General features: G+C 36.4%; 1 protein-coding gene across 2 annotated transcripts; it reads left to right on the top strand.

Moving 5' to 3' along the window:
- Positions 1–3,895: 3,895 nt before the first annotated feature.
- LOC122046343 (cold-responsive protein kinase 1-like) lies at positions 3,896–21,691 on the top strand. Of its 2 annotated transcripts, none has more exons than XM_042606991.1 (7): positions 3,896–4,213; positions 6,375–6,512; positions 6,734–6,849; positions 6,929–7,139; positions 7,264–7,501; positions 7,742–7,892; positions 21,143–21,691. In XM_042606991.1, exons 2-7 carry the CDS (start codon positions 6,443–6,445, stop codon positions 21,506–21,508), a joined length of 1,152 nt encoding a protein of 383 aa, XP_042462925.1. In that variant the 5' UTR covers positions 3,896–4,213; positions 6,375–6,442; the 3' UTR covers positions 21,509–21,691. The 2 variants fall into 2 exon arrangements, with proteins under 2 accessions (XP_042462925.1, XP_042462924.1); XM_042606990.1 differs by having other exon boundaries at positions 21,107–21,691.
- Positions 21,692–25,452: the final 3,761 nt, after the last annotated feature.

Genomic DNA, 25,452 nt, shown 5'->3' with positions numbered 1-25,452 from the left:
GAAGATTTTAAAAATTCAAAACACCCCTCCTTGTTTGAATTATTGTGGTCGACCCCCTCTTGCTTGGGCACCAAGCAAGGGGCCGACCCCTTAAGAGGATATGGTGGCCGGCCATTGCTTGGTCACCAAGCAATGGACCGACCCCCTTCTTGGATACCAAGATGTGCATTTCTTTGGATGAACTTGAGGCTTTAATGAGGCTACGACAGAGACCTAGAGGAGAAATTGGTTTTGACCTTCCGATGAACTTGAGTATCCCATGTTCGCCCCGAACACACAACTCAAGTTCATTGATAATATCTCATTCCACTAAAGAGTTATTATCGCACTACCACACCAATCCCAAATTACATTATGGGCTCCTTCTTATTCATGAGTGTGTTAGTCTCCCTGCGTTTAAGATAACGAATGTCCACTAATTAAGTAAGTTACTGACAACTCACTTAATTAATATCTAGCTCCAAGAGTAGTGTCACTCAACTTCATTGTCATGTCGAACTAAGTCCACCTGCAGGGTTTAACATGACAATCCTTATGAGCTCCTCTTGAGGACATTCTCAACCTAGATAACTAGGACACAGATTCCTTCTATAATCAACAACACACATTATAAGTAATATCATTTCCCAACTTATCGGGCATACTGATTTATCGAGCTAAACCTCACCCTTTGATAAGTCAAAGAAATAAATATTAAATATATGTGCTTGTTATTATATTAGGATCAAGAGCACACTCTTCCATAATAACTAAGGTCTAGTTCTTTTATTAAGTCAGTACAAAAAGAACTTACCTAAAATGGTCTACTCAATACACTTAGAGTGTACCAGTGTAATTTATTAATCAAGATAAACTAATACTTAATTACACTACGACTATTCCGATGGTTTGTTCTTTTCCATCTTAGTCGTGAACAACTGTTTATAATTTATAAAGAACCGATAACATTATCTTCTATGTGTGACACCGCACACCATGTTATCTACTATATAAATTATTTGAACAATTACATTTAACAAATAAATATGGATTTTGACCAATGTGATTCTTTTATTTCAAAAAATAAATGTTTACAAAAGTTAATCTTTTAGTATACACTCTAATATATACAATGGTAAAGTTACTTTAAGGTGAATTCCTAGAGGATCACGGTATGCACGAGCACTTTCATGTTGGAAACATATTGTAAATGGAAAATTAAATCTATATTGTTATATCAAAATTGACAATTTTAACTCATCGATTTGATTTGAGAAGGCATAAGTACTCTTTGGATGGATCAATCTCAATCATTGATTGACATCCAAATGAAAATACATTATTTCTCTTGAGAAGGGATATAATCTAAATCATCCAATTCAAGTTGAATCGTTGAGATCTAATTGAACCAAGATGTTCTTATACTCTTTCACGCACTTAGTATAAATAATACCCCTCTCCTTTTCATTTCACTCACTCAATTCATTTCAATTCAAAGTAAACATTATATTTCATACTTACATTTGGAGAGTTCGAGAAGTTTCTTCGATTTGGAAGTCTTACGATTTATAGTACTACTTTCGTAAGATAAAGTCGTTATATCTTGAGAGATGATTGCTGTGTTTCATGAGCATTATGTGCGGAGCAAATTCATTTTAAAAAAATAAAGTCTAACTCTAACCTTGACTTCACCAAAATGATATTATACCGTTATTTTGTCCATACTTAGATTACACTACCACCAGATCCCAACACTTTATTTGAAGGACAAAATTTTATTAAGGATCCACGGTTCGAGTACTCGATCGATTCAGACTGCACACAACCCTACAGTGATGGATGATATGTGAAAGTCAGATGGTGACACACTAGCACAAGTGCTTGTGGATTTAGTCGATGGACGAACCAGGGAGGGCCACCCACACCTGCATTATATAAAAAAAACTTGTAATTAAGTCCTTAGTTATAAGTTTTATTTTTTTTATCACTATTAATACTTTTTAATCTCTCATTCTGGATTAATATATATATTTATTATGGTCTGAAAGTGTTTAATATATAATCCCTAACTAATCATCGGAAAAAAAATCTCTAAGCTAAAATGGTTAAATGTATGGATAAATTCTTAAATATATTGACTTTTCCACTAAACCCTAAAATGGACCCCCAGTTAAAGCCGGGTTAGGCTAACACTTGCCTTTCCCTTGCGGCTACTTATTTTATAATTTAATATTGAACTTATGTTTAACCCTTATTTTATAAAATTTATCTTTAAAATTTAATATAGGAAAGTAAAATTCATGGTAACAAGCTAGAGCTTTATAATATATAAGAAAATATTGATCTGAATGAATTTTAGCCCACACTTTGTAAAACTAAAGTAAATTTGGCCCATCAAAAGGATTGTGAGGGTTGCACAACAATCAATAGCACAAAAGGAAAAAAAGAAAAAACAATTACACCAAAACCAATAGACAAGGAGAAACAATTAAGAAAAATAATAAAAGAAAATTGAAGAGAACTTCCCTGGTTTCCAAGGAAGAGTGAGAAATTAGTGAAATTGCCCATTGTTATCCAAACTCAAGCTAATAATAATATTCAAGTCAACTCTCCTTTGCGTCATTAGAATAGAACAATCAATATTTCCTGTTGACCTTACCATTTTATTTTATTTAAAAAATAAATGTTCCTACCATTTCCTTTTTTCCTTTGAGTACGATCTTAAAAATAAGTTGTCAAATCTCTTTTATAAAAAAAGCTAATAATCTTTTTCTAAATTATTTCATTATTTTATTTCACTTGATGTAATTCAAAAACTAACATCGATTTTTTAGTTGGTAATAATTTTAAAAATAATTAATTTGATCTTACGAAAAAAATTTTATCAATCATTTTGAATAAATCAGAAAGCGTCCCATCGAATGCTTCATCAGCATAATATATTTAGATCAATCATCTATTAAAAAAGTTTATTAGTTAATTTGTCAAAATTAAGATTCGATTTTTAGATATCTAATAAACTAAGAACACGCCGGTCATTTTTGATGAATGAAAAAAATTATTTTATCTTTCCAAAAGTTAATTAATTATTAATTATTAGATATAAATTATTGTCTATTAAAGTGGTAATTTCCCCCCTATAATTAATTAAAAAGAGTCTCGTAATTAAAAAAAGTTTCGTAATACAAAATATATATTTTCACAATCAAGTCTATTCTTTTACATTTTATATGAAAATATTTATCTGTGCCACATTTTTATAAATTATAATTTAAAATTTATAAGTCATATTGGATACAATTTATTATGCGTTATGTTAAGTCAAACAAGTAGTTCACCAAAAATTTGTTGACAAACTAAGGCAAGGGTACTTTAATGCAGTTAAGAGGAGCATTTTAATAATAGTAAAATTATAAGGGGGCGTTTTGCAAGCATGCGGTCAACGATCTAGTCAGCAACGAAATATTAAATGGCAAACGACACGAGTTTCACAAGAGTAGTTTTGCGCCACCAATAGCGACTTTGATTTATGAGTTTCTCTCGTTTCCGCGATCTTAAACGCATAAAAAATGGGACGAATAATTAAACAATTAATCTTGCTACTTTGTTGTTAATCGTTGGTTAATCTCGGTATTAATTACCAGGTGCACTGCGCATGCGCTCGTCAGCAGGTAAGCCAGGTGCATGCACCTAAAGACGACCGCCACGCGCCATCCGTTCCCAGTGTTTGTCATCGTCCCCATCGAGCTCACAATTAAAGACAAAATTTCAAAAGGACCCATTTTAGAAGGCATAAGATTTTGACTGCCAATAACTGTCAAAGAGGGGATCTTTGAGAATTTTGCCCAAACTATAAGGACCGGACGTGGTTTGAACCAGATTGGAGCCGGTTCACACGGGATCAAAATCGTTGACTTGGTCAAGTTGTTCCACAGCGACGAGGCAAATAATAAGCTCCAGTGCGCCTCGCTGCTCGCTCAGATCTTCTCGCTTGGGTCGACGGCAGCGGCTCTCTCCGGCGTTCTCCGCTCGCTACGGGTCGAGCTGGTGTTTCCTGATTCGTCGATGCTTCTCTCCCCTCAACGCTTTTGGATCTTGCGATTGACGGCAGTGAGAAGGAAGCGCGTGGCGGCGGACGCTTGCCGGAGGGAGGAGATAGCTAGAGTAGTTGATTCGAAGAATTTTCAGCGGGGTGTTTTGGCTTCAGAGGCGACCTCCGCTTTGGGATTCAAAGGTGTTTTTTCCCCGTTTACTATAAATAATTCTTACTCATTTTATTGGTGCACGATTTTTGTCTATTATCTGAGTTTCGCAGTTGTATGGAGCGGATAGTGCACTTTATCGGATCTGAAATTTATTTGTTTATACTGAAGTTATTACATTGATGAAGTCTGGTGTGAGAAAATTTTGGGATTAGATTATCATGGTGGGTTTTGAATTTTGATCTTTATTCTTATGTTGGATTTATACAAGGAGACGGCATGAACCCTTGAGTCCAAACAGTGAGAAATGATATGGATAGTATGAACATTTCCAGGGGATGCTTAAAAAGGCAAGGTATCTAATGGCTTAAATCTGAAAGGACTTCTTTCTCATTTTGATATAGTTGTTAAACGAATTTGGAAGTGGATGTAGATATTTCTTTGTACAACCTAGGAAGATTTGATGTTCTTTATGTTGGGATCACTAGTGCCTTAGATGCCACTGGACGGACGGAGATGACTCTAAAACTGCTTGCTAGATTCCACTTTTCAAACCACATACTTGTGGATCCAAATTTAATATCCCAAGGATTTTTTCCACCATACACCCCTATCATGACATTTTTATCTCTTTGGTAAAAAAATAAAAAATACAAACCATTAATCTGTTAGATGAAGTCAAAGGGCACTCTAACACTGCTTATTAGATTTTCCTGCCTTAAAGTAGATATTCACAAGAAAGGGAGCCTTGTCGCAACGGTAAAGTATGACTTAGAGATTAGGAGTTTGAGTCTTGGAAACGACCTCTTGCAAAATAGGGTAAGGCTGTGTATAATAGATCCTTCCTCAAGACCCGCATTGGTGGGAGCTTTATGCACATGATTGCCTTTTTTTTAAAGTAGGCATTCACATGTCCAACTTCAATGCTTCTAGAGTGTAGAATAACTTCCACTACAAGCTCATATGATAAAATCTTCAACTCTCGTGGGAGAATAATCAGAAGGACACCTAGTTAATGGGTTTCATCATTTGTCTATAGAGAAAATCTAAGTGAATATAATAATTGAGAAAAAGAATAATAAAAAATCAGAGAGCATTGGCCACACTTTGTACAAGTGGCCTTTCAATCCTCCCTATATTTCTTTCAATTATGGTGAACTTTCAACTCTGAGAAGATGTAAACCTAACTTTTAACGCTCCATGGACAAAAAAAAACCCTAGAAGATAATCATTTTTGATACAAGCTCCTTGGTCTTCCAAAACCTTCAAATTGTCTCAGAACATCTGAGTTTCAGAACACTGAACACTTCTATCTGTAGGAAAATCAGTCTTTATTTGACACTATTGGACTGGCTGGAACTGGCACTAGGTTGTTGGCCTAATGTTGAAACAAACTGAATACTTTGCTGTCTAGCTATCACAAGGTTTTATGCAAGCTTACCAAGTTGGTGAAGGCACCAGAAGTTGTTGCCAAAATTCAGAGTTCAGAATCCACAGGGTGAAAACCCAGTCAAATGTGCTCAATGCTGGCAACATGTTTACTGTGTCAAGAACCTTTTCTAGTCTGTTCTGTTATGAAACCTCACTTGGAAATCTAGTGAAGTATATACTTCATTTTTTTCTTGGCTGAAGTCATATTTTGTGCATAGTTATTCTACTTGACCTAATTGATAGGTACATTATCTTGAGGTGTCCAAGCAGCTTAAATTTTATTATACTGAGAATAATATGTCTGCCATTTTCATGACGGGCCAACATATTTTCCTAAAAAGGAATCCTGATTTTCCACTAAAGTTAACATTTCAACCTACATCTTGTCAATTACTTTGCAAAAGAAACTTATCACTTCATTGATATTTGGTAGCCCATTCTGTGCTAACCATCTTGTTGTGTACTTGTGTGCGCGTGCATGTAGTATGTTTATATATCCCTATAAGATGCCTTCTCTTTGTTGCTTACTCCACCTCTTCAGCTAAGATGCATATTGTGAACCAGGAACCACATTCTTGAATACACTGCAAATGTCCTTTTAGGTCTCAATGATGTGATGCTTTATTCTGATACAAGCTTTGGCTCTTGATTGGAGTATGTTCATTATTGTTTTTAATAAATGACTAAGTTCACCTATGACCTTGGTGTGCCTTAACACTTAAACTTATGTCATATTTCCCTCACTTATGTCTGGTCTTGCAGATAACTCTTGATTGATATGCCCCAGCAATCTACATCTATAAAGAAACTTGATAAATAATCATTCAGTGATGGCTTGCTTTTCTTGCATACTCAGGACGAAAGAAATTTCACGCCAGCAACATAACCAATTCCGTGAAGGTAACATGCCCTTGATGTTGTTCTTGCATTTAACTTATTTGCTTTGATACTTACAATAGCTTATTCCAACTGTCTTTGAAAGTTTAGCATTCTTATTTTTTTTTTCAGACAATCATGAATTGAAAGTGTTACAATCTACACTTTCGAGGAACTGAAAAACGCAGACAAATAGATTATTCTACCTTTCTTTGAAGTTTTGACATGTTTTTTTTTTCCACCAGACATTCCTGGAATCGAAAGTGTTACAATCTACACTTACAAGGAACTGAAAAATGCAACAAACGGTTTTAGTCCAGCTAACAAAATTGGAGAAGGAGGTTTTGGTTCAGTGTATAAGGTGATTTACTAAATTGTGTAGACTATCAAAGCTAATAATTTTAGAAAAAACACCTTTTGACATCAGTTTATTGATACAGGGAAGACTTAGAGATGGAAAAGATATTGCTGTAAAGGTGCTGTCCTCTGAGTCAAAGCAAGGAGCACGGGAGTTTCTGACTGAAATTACTGTGATCTCTGGCATAATCCACGACAATCTCGTCAAGCTGTATGGCTGCTGTGTAGAGGGATCTCACAGAATTCTTGTTTACAACTATCTTGAGAACAATAGCCTCGCACAATGCCTTCTTGGTACCTAATTTGCTTCTTAATGCCTTTTATATTAGTTTCCATGTATCTTGACTTACTAGCAGACTAACAGCTAGACCCTCCATTTATAGCACACAATAATGTTCTAGTTACTACCTTGTTTCAGGTTCCAACCGCAATAACATTCATTTCAATTGGAGAACACGCGTCAAAATTTCTGTTGGTGTTGCTCGTGGACTTACATTTCTTCATGAAGAAGTTCAGCCACATGTAGTTCACAGAGATATTAAAGCAAGCAACATTCTTCTCGATAAGGATCTAACACCAAAAATTTCTGATTTTGGTTTAGCAAAGCTTCTACCAACTAATATGACACATGTCAGTACTCGAGTGGCTGGAACAATGTGGGTGTCCTCTTGTCTGAAATTCATCTATTTGTAGACAAATGTAAAACCAACCATGCTTGATGTAATATATCAAACTATCTGCTATTCTTGAACTCCATTTTAGAAATCTAAACTGATTTTGAGGCTGGACCTTGTAACGTATTTAAAATTTTCTGCATAGTAAAATAAGGCCAGTGGCAGTAATCTCCATGGCTTCTTACTTTAATGTACTCACAAATCTTCATTTTCTTTGTGCAGAGGATACTTAGCACCTGAGTATGCGATTCGTGGACAAGTGACAAGGAAGTCAGATATTTATAGTTATGGTGTTCTTCTGCTGGAGATTGTCAGTGGAAGATGCAACACAAATACAAGGCTGCCTTATCAAGATCAATTTCTCCTTGAAAGGGTAAGTATGAAATAGATGATGGCTTTTAAGTTTCACATACAGTAAATATTCCAGTAAGCAATATTTTGTTTATGAAAGATTCGTATCTGTCATGGCATTTTTGTTTAGGTTGGATACTCTAGCTTGCAAATAGTTTTGAAATATGACAGAGGCATTGCACATATGAGAAACTTTATATTTTTGTAAATAATGTGAAGTACTGTCATGGTGTTTGCTAATCATATTGTCAAATTGGGAACTGTGTGTTTCAGAATAAATGCAATTATCTTGAAATCCTGGCATACTAAATAAGATTCTCTCGTAATAGTTTTGAGCAACGTTTTATATTCAACTTGTTGGGTACGACCAGCTAGGAAAGGATATTTGCTTGTGTTTGCACACGTCATATGAAATAATAATCGAAGATTACTGAATCTTTTATTTGGACTTGTTTGATTAAAATACTTGGACATTTTCCCCTCTCTTGACCTTATTTGGAAGTATATTTACAATACTGCCCTTTTGTAATTGGCATGGTGTGAATATCGTTACTTTCTGTTCAAAACACTTGATATCAGATTGGTAGAACTAGTAGAATTAATAGAATCAAAATTGACAAAAAAAAATTGAAATAACAAGAGAAAATTATAAAAATAATAATATTAACAGCAAATATTAATTTAATATTATAATATTAGTCGGATGTGTATATTAGTATGTATATCATATTGTGTGATATTGTAAGTATACCAGTATTTTTGTTACATTATTTTTATACACTCACTAATCTGATCGGTTAACATTGATTGAACAATTCCTATAACTAAGTAAATATTATTATTGGTACGAAAGATCTGAAAATATTATTAATAAGATTGATCAATATTGGGTATTACATGTTAAGAAAATATTAATTGAGTGCTACTTCAGTATAGTTAATATGATTAATTTGATAATAATTAAATTATATTTGATAAATAATCAATATATTATTATTATTATTATTTTTAGTATTGATTATGTAAATATTTTTATTTCGTCTATTATTATTTATGTTAATTATAATTAAATATTAATTCATAAATAATTATATAATTGTTGCAATTATTATTTTTGGTATTGGTAATATCGATATTATAATATTAAAATAGCTGATTTATCAATTAATTAGATACTATTTATTAGATATTTTCTTGCCTACATTATCAAATTTATCAATAATTTAAAACAAATTTCTCATGTATTACAATATATCTGACAATATCATTTATTACGTATAATTAATAATTAATATGTATTGTATACTAGTTAAAATAATTGATATACATATTAATGTTTACCATGTATCTTATTATAACACTTATTAATGTCATTTCTATTAGCTATTATCTAATATTTTATGAAGGGGAGCCTTGGCGCAACGGTAAAGTTGTTGCCATGTGACCAAAAGGTCACGGGTTCGAATCCTGGAAACAACCTCTTGCAAAAAGCAGGGTAAGGCTGCGTACAATGGATCCTTCCCTGGGACCCCGTATGGTGGGAGTTTTGTGCACCGGGCTGTTGTTAGAAATGGGGATAGTGGGGAACGTGGCCCATGTTCCCCACTACACATAATGGAAATGTCCATTATGCCCCTAGGGTATTTCCCTATATAAAGGGGGTCCGTCCAAGGCTCAGAGAGAGAAATCGCGATCGTGCGACGAGAGTAAGAGGAGAACATCCAAAGCGGCGAGATTTGGTTTGTGGAATTGCGGAGGGCTTTCCGATCCTGTGATCGCTCTTCCGATAGCGAGCTTCGTCATTGTCGATTGCAGATCTGCGGGAGATCGCTGTAAGTTTTTACCGCATTTAATTAATTCATCTATCATACATTTAGAACATATATTCTACATTGGTATCAGAGCGCGTAGTTTGTTCTAAATGTATGTGCGATCTCCTGTTTAAAATTGCTGCCGTGAACGGAGTCCGTCTTCCGTCTAATTTTGCCGTAGCCAAGCATATTGCGTTCATGTTGCAATCTGCTACAGTCGTCGGCATCAAAAGCAGCCGTAATCAACGTCTGTTGAAAGGTCTCGAATGAACAATCATGGAGTTTGTCTCTGTGTGTTGGCCAACGGCGTACTCGAGGCTGCCTTTGAATTTTCTGTACAGTGTTCGTCGCTGTGAGGCTGGGGGCAGTTGCGGAGAAATCGGCAGAATAACGAAGCACAGTGCTTCGTGTGAGATAAAGTTTGATTTTGAAAAATCAAATAATAAAAAAAAAACCGTGAACGAAAATACTGCATGCATATGAAATTAAGAAACATAATATGCTTATGTTTTTTAATTAAAGTATAATTTTTTGTTTGCCAAATGATGCATCGTTGAAATATGCTAATGCATGCTTATTGTTTCATGCTAATGTATGCCTACTGTAGCATTTTTTTTAATTTGGATGCATGCCTACCGTAGCATTAATTTCAATTTGGATGCATACAGTAATTAATTGAAAATAAGTTCAATTAATTTTATCATTAATGATAAATGATCAAAATCATTGGTATAAATTTTGATCATTTTTTGGATCCGGTTCAGGTTTAAATCATTAGTTGGTTTAATCGAATCAATTTGATCCAAACCCAAAATCAATTTGGGTTAATTAATTAGACTTGGACCAAATATGATCAAATGACCAGATTTGTTCTGATGGGTCAGATTTGATCAAAAACAATTAGATTTGTTCTAATTGGTCAGACTTAAACCAATGGGCATTGGTTTGATCAAATGGATCTGAGTTTGATCAATAAGTCTGAAATTGGTTGAAATGGACTTAGAGGAAAATTAACAGAACATAGGTACAAAAATCCCTGTCCAATTAGATTAGTTCTAATTAAGGACAATGGACCAAGCTTAGGATCTGGATCCCTAATCAACCGATCCGATGGGTTTGACCAATTAGATTAGTTCTAATTGTTGACTTAACTCCTGAAAATCGAGAAGATTTGTTTTTCTTGATTGATTATGTTGTTGGTACTATGCCTGTATAAATTGAAATAAGCCGGTTTTGTACTGGTTAGTCGGTTTTGTACTGACTTATTTATTTTCAATTTTTCAAATGGCACGGACGATTACCACATTGACTCGTCGCGAAGTGCGACGAAATCAGCTCAGGAAGCAGATTCAGGAGATAGAGTATACACATTGGACGACTTGATGATCTGCTTGGAAACTTGAGCGAGAAGAGTTTCCATCCTGGACAGTTATAGGATTTGGGCTTTGACGCGTTCATTGCCAGAAAATCCTAGGATGATAGCAGACTATATTTGGGGGTGTCATTAAGGACGCGTCACACATTCAGTATTATATGAGGAACTGCTTCACCATATGGCTGAAGAGGATTCTGAAGAGTTTGAAGAGGACCCAGAAATGATCGAGGAGGATCCAGAAAAGGATCCAATTGAGAATCCCATAGAGAATCTTGAAGTTGTCCTGCCTGAGATTACCCCAAATGAGTCCAGGATGAAAGGGATAATGTTGGTCACTGCACTAGTGTCTATCCTAATGAGAGTGACGGTAGCCTATCTAGTTTATTAGAGTTCTGTTATTTTTATTGTCGTTTGTATGAACAATAGTTAGTCCATTTCATTTCATGTCAGTTGGTTATATGTTAACAATTTGCAGATAATTTTATATTAATGATATGTTCATTTATTTATGTTGTTTGCTTGACATGATGCATGATTAGTTCATGATGTATTAAATGATTAGTTCATTTAATTAAAAAAAACATGATATATTAAATGATTAGTTCATTTAATTAATGAATTCATGATATTATAAATTATTAGTTCATTTGTTGGGATGTATGTAATAGAATTGATTAATATTAATTTGATTGGTCATACGGATGATGAGTGAAAACACAGTTGTCACTTGATTTTGTAAACTAACTCAAAGTAATATTAAGTCAATCATAAATTGCATACATATGATTTACATGAATACTAAATAATGTGTTTATTTATGATAGATTATGGCAACCAAAAACATAATAGCTGAACTCAACAAAGGTGAAAAACTTAATGGGGATAACTATAAGATCCGGCACCTCAGAGAATAATATGTACTTGAGGAACAAGAAGTTCTAGAGGTCAGAAATCAGTTATGGAAGTACTGCGGATGGTCCCACACAACAGCACAGACATGACATTGATGCCTATAAGGTATGGAAGAAAAGGACTCACCGCAAAGGGTATATTGATTAGTTCAATGGTGGACGACCTCGTATCTTTCAGCTCATGAGTCTGGGTTGCCTTTAAAGAAAAATACAGTGGAGTAAGTCCGAAAGTCGACTGACTGACAATTAAATTTGACAGCTACAGCGTCCGAATGTGTCAATGGTTCAACACCTCGGGAGATGTCGAACGTGATTCGGGAGCTTAAAGCTGCTGGTCATGAGTTGATGATGAACAACAGGTTCAAGCAATTATCACGTTCACTTCCAATTCTTGAAACACGAAGCAGACCCTAACTCACGTTGAGAGTATCAAGACTTTCACCGATGTCTCACGCCATGTAGAATGGAGGCGAGAGAGTTGAATCATGATTTACGGACAACTATGTGGGAAGGTTCTGCAGGATCGTATGGATCCAAGAAAAGAAATGGTTCAAGAAAGGAAGGGAAAGAAGAAACTGTGGACAGGGCCCAATCAAGAAGATAGTCAAGAAGAGGAAAGAAACCTAAAACAAGTTGACTTGTTTTAAGCTGTGGCAAAAGGGCCACTTGCCGGAGTGCGGTAGAAAAGGTAAATCAGTGTGTCTTCTTTTCAAGAGCATTTTGTTGCTAGTTCGGTGTTGTTAACGATTCTTATCCTTTGTGGATTATAGATTCGGAGCAACCAACCGTGTAGCTCGGGAACGAGTTACATTTGTTGAGTACCGGCGGGTACCAGCAACAAGTGGATCTATGTGGGAAATAATGCAAGAGTTGAAGTCGAAGGAGTCGGTGCAAACTCAACCTACGTGGTGGTAGAGTTTTATTTCTACGTGATGTCTGTATGCTCACGAAATTCGGCGAATCTTGTTTCCGTTACGTGTCTTCTTGATTTAGGGTATTGTATTAATTTTTACGGTCTGTTGAACTTAAGATCGACTCGGTGTCAATCGGATATGGTTTTTAACAATGGTTTTATGGTTCTTGATGTAGAACCGGATGTCAATTATGCTATTGATGGTTGTTTTTCAAACATCGCTTTAACTAGTGATGCGGATATAACGATGAGGTTTGGCGTGCTAGATTAGGACACATAGGACAAGAACGGATTAGCTAAAGAGGGTCTATTGGGCACTCGAGCTAAGATTCAATTGTCTATATGTGTGTCTTCCCGGAAAAGCAACTAGGAAACCATTTGGTAAGGCTATTAGATCTGAATCAACATTGCAGTTAATTCATTCGGATATTTGTGGTCCAATGAATGTGAAGGCTAGACATGGAGCTTCCTATTTCATTACATTTATTGATGATTTCTAGGTTCGGTCATGTATTTGATTTCTCACAAATCCGAAGCATTAGATTGCTTCATTCGTTATATGAACGAAGTTGAGAATCAAACGGAACGTAAAGTTAAGACTTTACGCACTGACCGTGGTGGGGAGTATTTGTCTGATATGTTCAAGACAATATGTAATGATAGAGGGATTATTAGACAACTGACAATCCCTGGAACTCCACAGCAAAATGGGGTAGCTGAAAGAAGAAATAGGACTCTTCTTGAAATGGTTAGGTCTATGATGGCGCAAGCTAATTTGCCAATCTCCTATTGGACTTTACGCACTGACCGTGGTGGGGAGTATTTGTCTGATATGTTCAAGACAATATGTAATGATAGAGGGATTATTAGACAACTGACAATCCCTGGAACTCCACAGCAAAATGGGGTAGCTGAAAGAAGAAATAGGACTCTTCTTGAAATGGTTAGGTCTATGATGGCGCAAGCTAATTGGAGATGCATTATTAACTGCAACTTATATACTTAACAAAGTGCCTTCAAAGTCAGTTCCATCTACCCCATATGAACGTTGGACAGGCAGAAAACCAGATTTGAGTAATCTGAGACCTTGGGGGTCAGCTGCTTATGTTCATGATAGTTCTCACAAGTATGGAAAACTAGGGCCTAGAGGTAAGAAATGTATCTTTATAAGATATCATGAGACCTCCAAAGGTTATGTTTTCATAGGTGAGTCACTAGATGGAACCATCTCCGAAATAGACTCGAGAGATGCGACTTTTCTCGAAACAGAGTTCCCAATCAGAGGTGATGTTGATAAAAATGTTCCTCTATTTGAGGAGGATGAGATATTATCAACAAGAGAGGTGTCAAAAGGGATACCTGAGTCTAGTCAACCGAGTGGGAGTGATATGCCGAGTCATGAGTTGACTTCTCAACAGCCCAACTTACGAAGAAGTGTTCGTAAGATCAAACCTAAGAAGAGGTTTGATATTGAGAATGAGGCATTGGTTACACTTCCAATTGACGACGACGAGCCTCAATCCATTGAGGATGCATTGGGATGTAGAGTTAGAGAAAAATGGAAAGCTGCAATGGTTGAAGAGATGGAGTCCATGATTCAAAATCATGTTTGGGACTTAGTCGATCTTCCTCCGGGCCGAAGGGCTATTGGGAATAAATGGATTCTCAAAATAAAGAGGAAAGCGGATGGATCGATCAACGATACAAAGCTCGTTTAGTTGCAAAAGGATATACCCAAATGGAGGGTATTGACTTTGAAGAGACATTTTCTCCCGTAGTGAAATTTGTATCAATAAGAGTTATTTTGGCCTTTGTGGCACATTATGACTTAGAATTACATCAAATGGATGTAAAAACCGCTTTCCTTAATGGTGATCTTGACGAAGAAATCTATATGGTTCAACCAGAAGGTTTCATTGCTGAAGGCCAAGAGCAAAAGTATGTAGACTTAGAAAGTCTATATATGGGCTAAAGCAAGCGTCAAGACAATGGAACATAAGATTTAACGAAGTCGTATTATCTTATGGTTTCGAGACGATCAATGAGGATCATTGTGTTTTCCTAAGAAAGAAAAGGAAAATACGTCATTTTATCATTATATGTTGATGATATCTGATAGCTGAAATGACATAGGATATGTGAATGAAGTCAAGAAGTGGTGTCATCACAATTGATACAACAGATATGGGAGAAGTCAATACATCTTAGGGGTAAAGATCATAAGAGATCGTCCTAACTTGAGTTCGTCACAAGAGTCTTATATAAATAAGATGTTACATCATTTCAGATGCCTAATTGCAACATATAACATACACCTATTGTGAAAGGTACCGTGTTGAGCAAGAGTACGTGTCCTAAAACTCCGGAGGAAATAGCGAGATGAATAAAAACCATACGCCAGTGTTATTGGTAGTTTAACGTACACTATGTTGTGGCCCGATATCGGCATGTTGTGGGCTTGGTCGATCGCTTCGGTCGCACCAAACCCGTGACCGAGACACCGAAGGCGAAAGGATATTCGGATATCAAGGCGACAATGATTATTGTCTCTTTCGAGGATCGATATGAGTCCGAAAGGTTATTCAGACGCAGATTGGGATGGAGACTGGATGATAGAAAATCCACATCATGATTCTTCGAATGGTGGCGCCATCTCCGAATAAGAAACAAGCTGTGTAGCTTTACTCGTATGGAAGTCGAATACGTGGTGTGCGTGCTCAAAGAAGCGAGCACCTGGTTGAGAAGGTTTCAAGCATCCGAAAATTCGAGGATAGTGGGAGTCCAAAGAATCGCTCATCGTGATGTCAGCCGATAGCTTTTCCAAGGATCCCAAATATCATAGCAAAGCAAGCATATAGAAATTAAATATAATTTTGTAAGGGATATTGTGGCTAAAAGAAAAGTCATTCTTGAGTACGTCCCTACACGTGTTATGCTTGAGATCCTTTTACTAAGCCAATGACTAAAGAGTCATTTAAAGAACATGTAAAGTCTTTGGGACTTCGTAGAATGTAACAATATTGAAATAACAATCAAACTTTGTGTTATGATTATGTAATTTGCCATAATTTATTCAGGTATACGTTGTATTTGTTACATTCATGTAAGATCTCGGTGAGTACGTTGGCAGGTGGAGATTGGTCCACCACGGACAATCATCTCTGTTTGTTAAGTACAAATAGGGTAAGACCGTTACTTATGAAACAGTACGTAGGTGAAATTATGAAATTAGAGATGATTCATAAGTTGAGGTCGCCTTGATAATTGTGTCAAGATGAGATCATTTATGTGTAAATAATGATCAAAGTAAATGAACCCACCATTTACTAAACTGAAAGCCAGATTAGAATTCATATGTTGAATTCAGGATTAGACGTTAGGTATGTCTAGATCGAAATCTGTACGATGTTAAATTTGAAGACAACATGCACTCTTTTTCGTAAAGAGAATAACATCGTAGCATGTGATTCATACCACATGTGCTATTGCGACAATAAAGGTTGTAGGAGAATGAATCCCTGTTTCTCTACTATGTGAGACCTTTGAGATTATATGTTAATCTCAATTTTTGCCTTAGTGACTATTTAGCTGTCTACTTGAAGTTTTGATCAGTGTCTGCTACTTTAGCGTGTATCCTATGGCTATGGATGATTCGGTCTATGGAGCATAACTAGGAAAGCGACTGATTAAAATGAATTGATTCTAGCTAAAAAGGAAGATTAAATATATTTACATCTTTTGTTGTTATTCACTGGTCGACCCATTTCTGTTATGTACGGAAATGAATGTGAATATTGGATATGAAACATGCTCATGACATAATGGTCATTATAAGGGATTAGAGATGTTCATATCGATGTAAATGAAAATTATTTAATCTGGGTAAATAGCAAGACATGGATATCTTCAAGATAATGGCTGTGTGTCACTTGAAGATTGGATGGATCCTGGATAAAGGCTATGTGCCACCAGGAAAGAGGCTATGTGCCATGAAGAGTGTGTCTCTAATTTATTTGAGCAGCTAAGCAAAGTGTAACAACTTTATTAGCATTGATTGCTCAACGAGCGGCTAAGTCAAGGTGTAACAATCTTCTTAGCAACTATCGCTCAGTGTGCTTGCTGTCGCACGAACCATTTTCTCTAAGTATGGATTGGATGTTCTCATATGGTCTATGTGACCAAACTCTCTAATAGTCTATGTGACTTATTAAGTCTTTGTGACTTACCTGAATGAACTAGTCTTAGTGACTTACCTTGGACGAGTGGGAGATGTTAGAAATGGGGATAGTGGGGAACGTGGCCCATGTTCCCCACTACACATAATGGAAATGTCCATTATGCCCCTAGGGTATTTCCCTATATAAAGGGGGTCCGTCCAAGGCTCAGAGAGAGAAATCGCGATCGTGCGACTAGAGTAAGAGGAGAACATCCAAAGCGGCGAGATTTGGTTTGTGGAATTGCGGAGGGCTTTCCGATCCTGTGATCGCTCTTCCGATAGCGAGCTTCGTCATTGTCGATTGCAGATCTGCGGGAGATCGCTGTAAGTTTTTACCGCATTTAATTAATTCATCTATCATACATTTAGAACATATATTCTACAGCTACCCTTTATTATCTAATATTTTATATGGGGCAAAAATCAAAAGCATGTCCTTTTTGTTTGAATCATCAAATGGTGCCTTGTCTTCAAAAGGGTATTCCATCGAAGAGTTTTTGCTAAATTTGCCTCTTACCTGATCACCTTAAAGAAACCTGACCAAGCCTTTTTTATCTAACCTGTCACTTAAACCTATATGAATCCCATCCAAATAACATTATTATTTCTATCCTTTGTCATAGGCTAAACTACAAACATTGTTTCATTTGTCTACAAATGTTGTCGTCTCCCTCCTTACTTCTGATTGTGTTTCTTCTCCATTTTTATATATTTGTTTTGGATTATCTGATATTCATGTAGAAGCAATTTTGATTTTATTCTACATAAGGTTGGGTTGTCTGGAACCATTCTATGCTCTCACTCATCTTTTTTTGACATTTTTGGATCCATGTGGTAGCTTTGTCAAAAATATCACCTGAGCTTGTATCTCAAATTTCATAGACAAACACTCCTTTGAACTTGTTTAGTCATTCTATCTCCTTATTTTTTTTCACAAACGAGAATTGTTGTGTTCTTTGGAACCTATTGAGTTGTTTTATACTTTTGTTTTATAATTTTAGGTAAGCTTATGTGCATGTATCACTTTAACAATTGCATAGACTCGAACTGCTCAATTAGAGACAAATCTCTACTTAGAAGTTAGAACATATTAGTCAATATACACTTCATTTTTCAATTTGGCCAAATTTAGGTCCAACTTGTCAAAACTACTATATGGACCCAAAGCACCCAAATATCACAGATCCTTTGTTATATTCCTCGGAATATATTAAGTCGTGCAATACCTTTATTTTATAATTTGGGCATGTTAATGTCTATATAACAATGTTAGCAAACTCATACATAGACTCAAACTGCCCAAATTCTACAAATGAATCCTCCATTGTACTCCTTAGAACTCATTTTATGCCTTCATTTTTCAGTTTTTGCCAAGTTTATGTTTGTCTATCAGTTAACAAAACTGCTATATAGACACAAACTGCCCAAATAATACAGATGAACCCTCTGATGTGTTCTAGCTACTCAAAGACCACCTGGATTTATTCTGCGTTTGTTTTCTAATTTGGCAAAAAACGTTATAGGGATCTAAGTTTATCAAAATTGGAAAACAAAGACATAAGATGACTCAATGGATTGCAGGGAGCACCACAATAAAGGAGCCAAAATTGCTACATGGACCTAATAATACTCTGATAACATACCTAATAGTATAGAATGAGGCTTCGAGAAACACAACAGATAGAGAGAATATTTTTCAATTTGAGGTGGTCTAGCTTCTTGTACAATTTTAACCAATATTATATAGCCTCTTTAAACAATTTAATCTTAAAGAAGCACAACTGACTACTCATATGTGAATTTTAGTCCGTTTAGGTCTATATAGTACTTTTGGTCTTAGTTTTAGCTAAAACTACTATATAAATCTAAATTGCCTAAATGCTCAAAATTGAAAAATAAAGGCATCTTAAACAATGTACCAATTTTTTCATTATTATTATTATTATTTTAGTTCTTTAGATCAATGTACCAATTTTGCCAAAAATAGTAGTTTTCAATCATTCCCACTTACTTAGGTTCATCTAACACCGTAAAACTGCTACACGATCATCTAGGGTTCCAACAACAACATGACTACACATGCTTCAAAGTATATAAACTTAAAACTGAGTAAAGCATCTTAAACAATAAATCCTAAAATTTCTCGAGATGTACCCTAAGATCAATAAAATCAGAAATCATACATCTTCTAGGCATTTCATACTAACCTTGGATGGATTGTTCATGGTATAAGGAGTCTTCCTTGCGGGTTGTGCAACTTAGTTTCATTGAGAACCTAAGACAATCTCTTTGGGTGGCAATTGAAAGGGCAAGGAGCGTGAGAGAGAAATATAAAGGGAAAAGAGAAGATAAGTACGAGCACAGGGGTTAATGAATAGTTCTGGACAATGGGTTTGTTGGTTGGGTCTTTGGGCAGGCAGGTGAGGATGCAATGGTTTATGTGGGTTTAGTGGTAAATTTGGTTGGAAAAATTGGGTGGGGTATAGGATGTCATTTTGATGATAAATCAAAAAGGGTGCCCTTTGATGATTTAGAAAAAAAAAGGATGCCCCTTTAAATTTCACCCTTTTATATAAGTAACTTTACGTTACAAATAAACTTATATAGGACACCATACAATGAACATTACATATATTTGAAATTACAACAAAGTACTTTAAAAACCTTATTACTATTTTCTTCTGCACCAATTGTCATCTGTTTGACTTTCCCTATACTTCCCATGCACAAACACCACATTGAAAAGGAACCTCCTATGTGGTAAGTTTTGAATATTCTTCTTTACTTCTCTTCACTCTCCCTTCCTCTGCTACTCTTTGCTCTTTGATCATTGTTCTCATTGACACACAATCATATGTTTATTTTATTTTATTTTTGATGGACATGGTAATTGGTGTTTTGTCTTGTCATGCTGATTCCTCAGTCTTTCATGTTCATAATTTATTTGGTCTCTTGTTAATTATCTTTAGCAGCTCCATTACATACATAAGACCTGATAGAGTTAGGTGACTTTGTCAGACATCTGACCTTACCGTATTTGTAGCAGTTCAGGTGAGGTATGTAGGTTTGTAGTTTGACTTTGTCACCCAAGTGAATCACATCAAGTGGATAGATGTTGGATTAAAGCTCAAAATTTTCTCCTCATCTAATGTGAAGTCTATCTATTGTACTTGGTTGGGTTATTAGGGACTAGGGAGCCTATTTTGAGTTCCGACATGGCACTTTGAGCTAGCTTGGCCAAATGGGAGTGCCATGCTTGGCTTATTTCAGTCGGTGCTTTAGAGTTTGTTACATATTAGGGCACCTAAATAAGTGTTAAATCACACTTGTTGATAATTCTGGAGAAAATCAGTTTTATCTGTTTTCTTTCTGGATGAAACCATGCATCACTTGGATTGGGGTAGGCAGTAGGTATTGCTATGCCCATAGCATTAGGAGTGGAGTGTTTTACGGTTTGTGGTTGTGGTCTGATGACAATTTTCATGGCCAAGCTCAAAATTTGGTTAAAATTGATTCCCAAAGTGGGCATCTGTCATGATAAGTTTAAATCAAAATCTCTCAAGGGCAACTTCAACCTGGAAGCTTCTTGAATTATGGTTGTAAACAAGAGAACTGAACAGTCTTTGCTTCTTTTCCTTGATGATATAACTCCATGTCTAGTTTCAGTAGAATAACCAACCCAAATAGTTGGAGCTCAATCATTTACTTTTTGTTGCCCTTGGCAGTTTCAGGAAAGAAATCTGCTGTGAAAGTGTTTTAATCTACGAATTATGAATTCTGTTACTTGGAAGTGTTTTAATCTACAATTATTCTTTATGCACAATGAAGATATTTTGCATCTTCCTTGGAAATTTTCTTGTATGCAATTGTGTGTACTAAGTAAGACTCCTTAAGTACATATTTATCTTTATTGGATGTATTAAGTAACACACCCTTATGATAAAAATAAGTTCCTCTATGCCGATGAAATGACTTCCCTAAATCTGCAAATATGGTTTCCTATGGTACAGTCCCCAGATATCACGAATGGACTTCTCGTCTTGCAGACATGGGCATTATATGAATCTGGCAAGCTGGTGGATATCGTAGATACTTCTTTGACAGATGGCTTAGATGTTGAGGAAGCATGTAGATTCTTGAAGGTCGGACTGCTATGCACACAAGATGACATGAAGCTTCGGCCCTCAATGTCAACTGTTATAAGGATGCTGACTGGCGAAAAGGATGTAAACTCTGTGGAGATCACAAGGCCTGGTATTATTGATGACTTAATGGACCTTAAAATTAAAAGCAAAAACAAGGCTGATCCAGTGAATGCATCCTCCACATCATCTGCTCTAGACACGCCCTCATCCCTAGACGATACAACGCATGCATTCATGAGCTTCACGACAATATCTGAGCGAGATTGAAGATAACTGACGGTTGAAATTCAAGAACTAACTCTCTAATTCTTTTTCCCAAGTTGTTTATTTCTTCATTTTGCATCTTGTAGATTCCTCGTTGTGGAAAATCCCACTAGGATTGTAATTGATACATAACTCGATTGTGTAGAAATTTTGAAGAATAAATATGGAATTGTTTTCTTGATTTAATCTGCAATTTTGAAGATCTTCCTGGTTTCGTTATAGTTACTTTGAATGTTTAAGTGGCTCATGAGTCAGAAAAACTATGCTTTTGGTGGATGATTAGGGGAATGATCAGTAGACGTCTCGTGACTAAGACAAAATTGGTGAAACCTACCAAGATGATTCCTTGGATCTCTAAGTTCCTTAGCCTCCTTGTCTCTTGGGCCTCCTGGCTCAGCTTTCCAACTTTCGATTCTCAAGTCACTGTCTCCTTGACTTTCTGGTCCCTTGGCGACGTAGGATCGTTTCAAGAAAAGAATAAATCATCGCACAAATCATGGATTATTTTAGAAAAAATAGCAGTGTGAACAAGTCTCATATTATTTAAAGAATTAAATAATGGTGAAGAAAAAAGGTTGTGATCTCCTTATAAAAGGCAGTCTTTTATGGTATTCAGGTACATACATAGACTTACGTACATCAAAGTCCTAATACTCATCTTCTTCATCTTCTAATTTGAGTGTTAAAGTGACTGCACCGGGGAACTCCTAGGCTCCTAGTCGTCATTTTAACCCTATTCTTCTTATTTACCTTTATCCAAGCTCTCAACCACGTCATCATCTTCATTGTTTTCGGTGATTGACAATTAAGTTGGCAACATAGCCAATTTATCGGTGATTCACTCGTCGACATCCGCGGACAGGATCAAATTGCACAGTCTGTGGTAAAACTGAGTTAAAACCTACACTAGGACATGAAGATGGATGATGCTAGAAGGCTTAATGTCATCATCATGGTAATACAGGATTTTGACAAATTGGTAGAGACGACGGTACAAGCAGTGTTAAGGGGCAATCCTCGCATCCTCCAACGATCAATCCTTCAACTGAACCACTGCCCCAATTGGTTGAAGCGACATTGACGCATCAGAAGGTACCTTGGTCTACAAGAACGCCGCAAACTGCTTCCCCATACCAATCGGTAAGTCCGTTGCTAGAGAGTCTTATCTTTTAGTGAAACCCCTCATCGAGGTTTTCCAAGGGGAAAAGACCCCAAATTTGGCGGATCAAAAGCTCCTCGAGGTCTTCCGTTCTCGAAGGATATCCTCCAAGATAAATTGCTAAGACACTTTCGACTATTACAAATCGAAGAATATAATGGAACTATAGATCATGAGAATCACATCTGTAAATTTGAGAATGCTTCTTTGTTACATCAGTATATGGATAACTTCAAGTGTCGAGTTTTCTTGACCACACTCTCGAGCTCGACATAGAGATGATTTAGTCGGCTCCCTGCTTCTTCTATTTAGACCTTTGAGGAATTAAAAATCATCTTCATGCAACACTTTGCAACCAATTGGAGATATCAGAAAACGCCATATGATTTGTTCGCCCTCAGGTAGAAATTCAAAGAATATTTACAAAAGTTTAATCAATTAGTCAAGGATGCTCATTCGGTTACCCCAGAGGTATAGGCTAGTGTTTTCTCTCAAGATTTGGTTGATGAAGATTTTTTCAGATCTTTAGTGAAAAAGCACCCAACCCATTTTGAAGGATTGCAAGTTTGGACATTTAAGGATATTCAAGTCGAGGAAGCTCGGTCGACTAAAAGAAAAGAAACATCGACTTCGGCTCCTGTTCCCATTCAGCAGTATCGTAGAGCTCCTCCCCCGCCATTACGAAATTGAGAATTCACAAATTCAAGGGGAGAAAAGGTGGCACAAGCTGTGGAGACAACCTCGACTTCTGCTCCTGAAGTTGGTCCAAGATCCCCCTAGGTGACTCAATACTATGCCTACTATCAAGCACTCATTCTATTCGAGATTACCAGCAGTATGCCAGGACCAGAGTTGAAGCGAGTAGTTGATTAGTGGAACGCTAATTGGAGTGGGTTGGACAAAAGGAAGTCTCTTGAACCTTACAAACATCGTTGCCAACATGATGTCGACTGACCCACGAGTTGGCGATCTCGTTCTCCTTCAAAATAACCCCGAGGTTCTCCTCGGTCTCGTTAGAAAGCTAAAGAAAAAGATACAAGCAAGAAGATTGATGCTCAAGGGACTGTATCTCGGGTGGACCCACACGAGCTCAAAGGGCTCTTGGTAGAAGGCTGGAAAGTTACACTATTAGCACCAGTCAGGAAAGAGGGCAAGGTCTTTCCATAAATTTCATATCCGAGGATTTGACAAGAGTCGAGGCCCTCATGATGATGCTTTAGTAATTGAAGCCTTCATCGCCAATTTTTGAGTAAAGAAAATATTCATTAATACCAATGGTTTTGTCAATATCATCTTTAAAATTACTTTCGATCAGATGCAGCTGGATGGAAAGGAGCTTCATCCCATACATACTCTTCTAGATAATTTTACGGGACACAAGGTACAACCTATCAGTCAGATTTATCTCTCCCTTTCTTTGGGAGAGGAGCCACTAGTGTGAACTCTATAAACATCCTTTATTATTGTAAACACCGCCTCAACTAACAATGTTACACTAGGGAGGCCAACATTAATTACCTTCCAAGAAGTGGTATCCACTTTTCATTAGAAAATTAAATTCAAGGTGGGGAGCCAAGTCGGGGAGGTAAAAGGTAACCAGTTGGTGGCAAGAAAATGCTATGTGGATATAATCTAAACTAACTCACGCAAAACAGTCAAACTCAAGATAATACTATCCAAGCAGTCCAAAAGATGTCAATGTCGCGTCCCTACTAGAGGAGAATCACGAAAATATACAGATTCATCTCGATCTGCTAGACGGGGTCACTCGAGTAGTGAGCTAAAACAAGAACTAATTGCATGCCTCTTATGCAACTATGATGTCTTCGCTTGTTCCTCCAAGGGCGTTACAGACATTTCACCCACTGTAATGGTTCATTGGCTAAACACACTGCCAGAAGTTTGACTTGTTCAATAAAAGAAGTGCAACTTCTCATCAGAGCAGGATTAAGTAATTCAAACAGAAATCACCAAGTTAATGGAAGCCGAGCACATACAGGAATTTCAATTCTCTACTTGGCTCACTAATGTGGTGTTGCTATCAAGCCAGAAGGTAAATGGAGAGTCTATATTAATTTTCATGACCTCAATAAAACATGTCCGAAAGATTGCTACCCCTACCCCATATTGATTAATTGGTAGACTCTACTTCTGGTTGTGAACTCATATGCATGTTGGATGCTTATTAAGGATATCATCAGATTCTCTTAGCTTATGAAGATTAGGAAAAAGTTAGTTTCATAATCTCAAATGGAACCTTTTATTATACCATCATGCTGTCTAGATTAAATAATGAAAGGGCAACCTATCAACAACTTATGGATAGAATCTTTAAGCATTAAATAGGGAGAAATATTGAGGTTATGCTAATGATATTTTAATCAACGATCTAATACCTTTATCACAGATATCGAGGAGATATGCTGCACACTCACATAATATAGGCTTAAACATAACCCTGATAAGTACATATTTAGGATCAAAAGTGAGAAATTTCTTGGATACATTGTGACTGAGCGAGGAATTAAGGCAAACCCTAAGAAGATCCAGGTGCTCCATAACATATCTCCCCCTGTAATCTTAAGGAGGCACAACAATTGATCAGACTTATTACAATACTTTCACGATTCATCTCCCATTTAGTTGATCAAAACTTACCTTTTTTTTTTAAGATATTGAGAAAAGATTCTAAGTTTTAGTTGGACACAAAGTCCAATGAAGATTTCGTCTTGACTACCCTTGCTCTCTAAGTCGATGATAGGAGAAATACTATGGATATATCTATCAA

This window comes from Zingiber officinale, chromosome 2B, assembly GCF_018446385.1.
Source record: "Zingiber officinale cultivar Zhangliang chromosome 2B, Zo_v1.1, whole genome shotgun sequence".
In the NCBI taxonomy this organism is placed as follows: Eukaryota; Viridiplantae; Streptophyta; class Magnoliopsida; order Zingiberales; family Zingiberaceae; genus Zingiber; species Zingiber officinale.
This window is presented reverse-complemented; position numbering and strand designations above follow the sequence as displayed.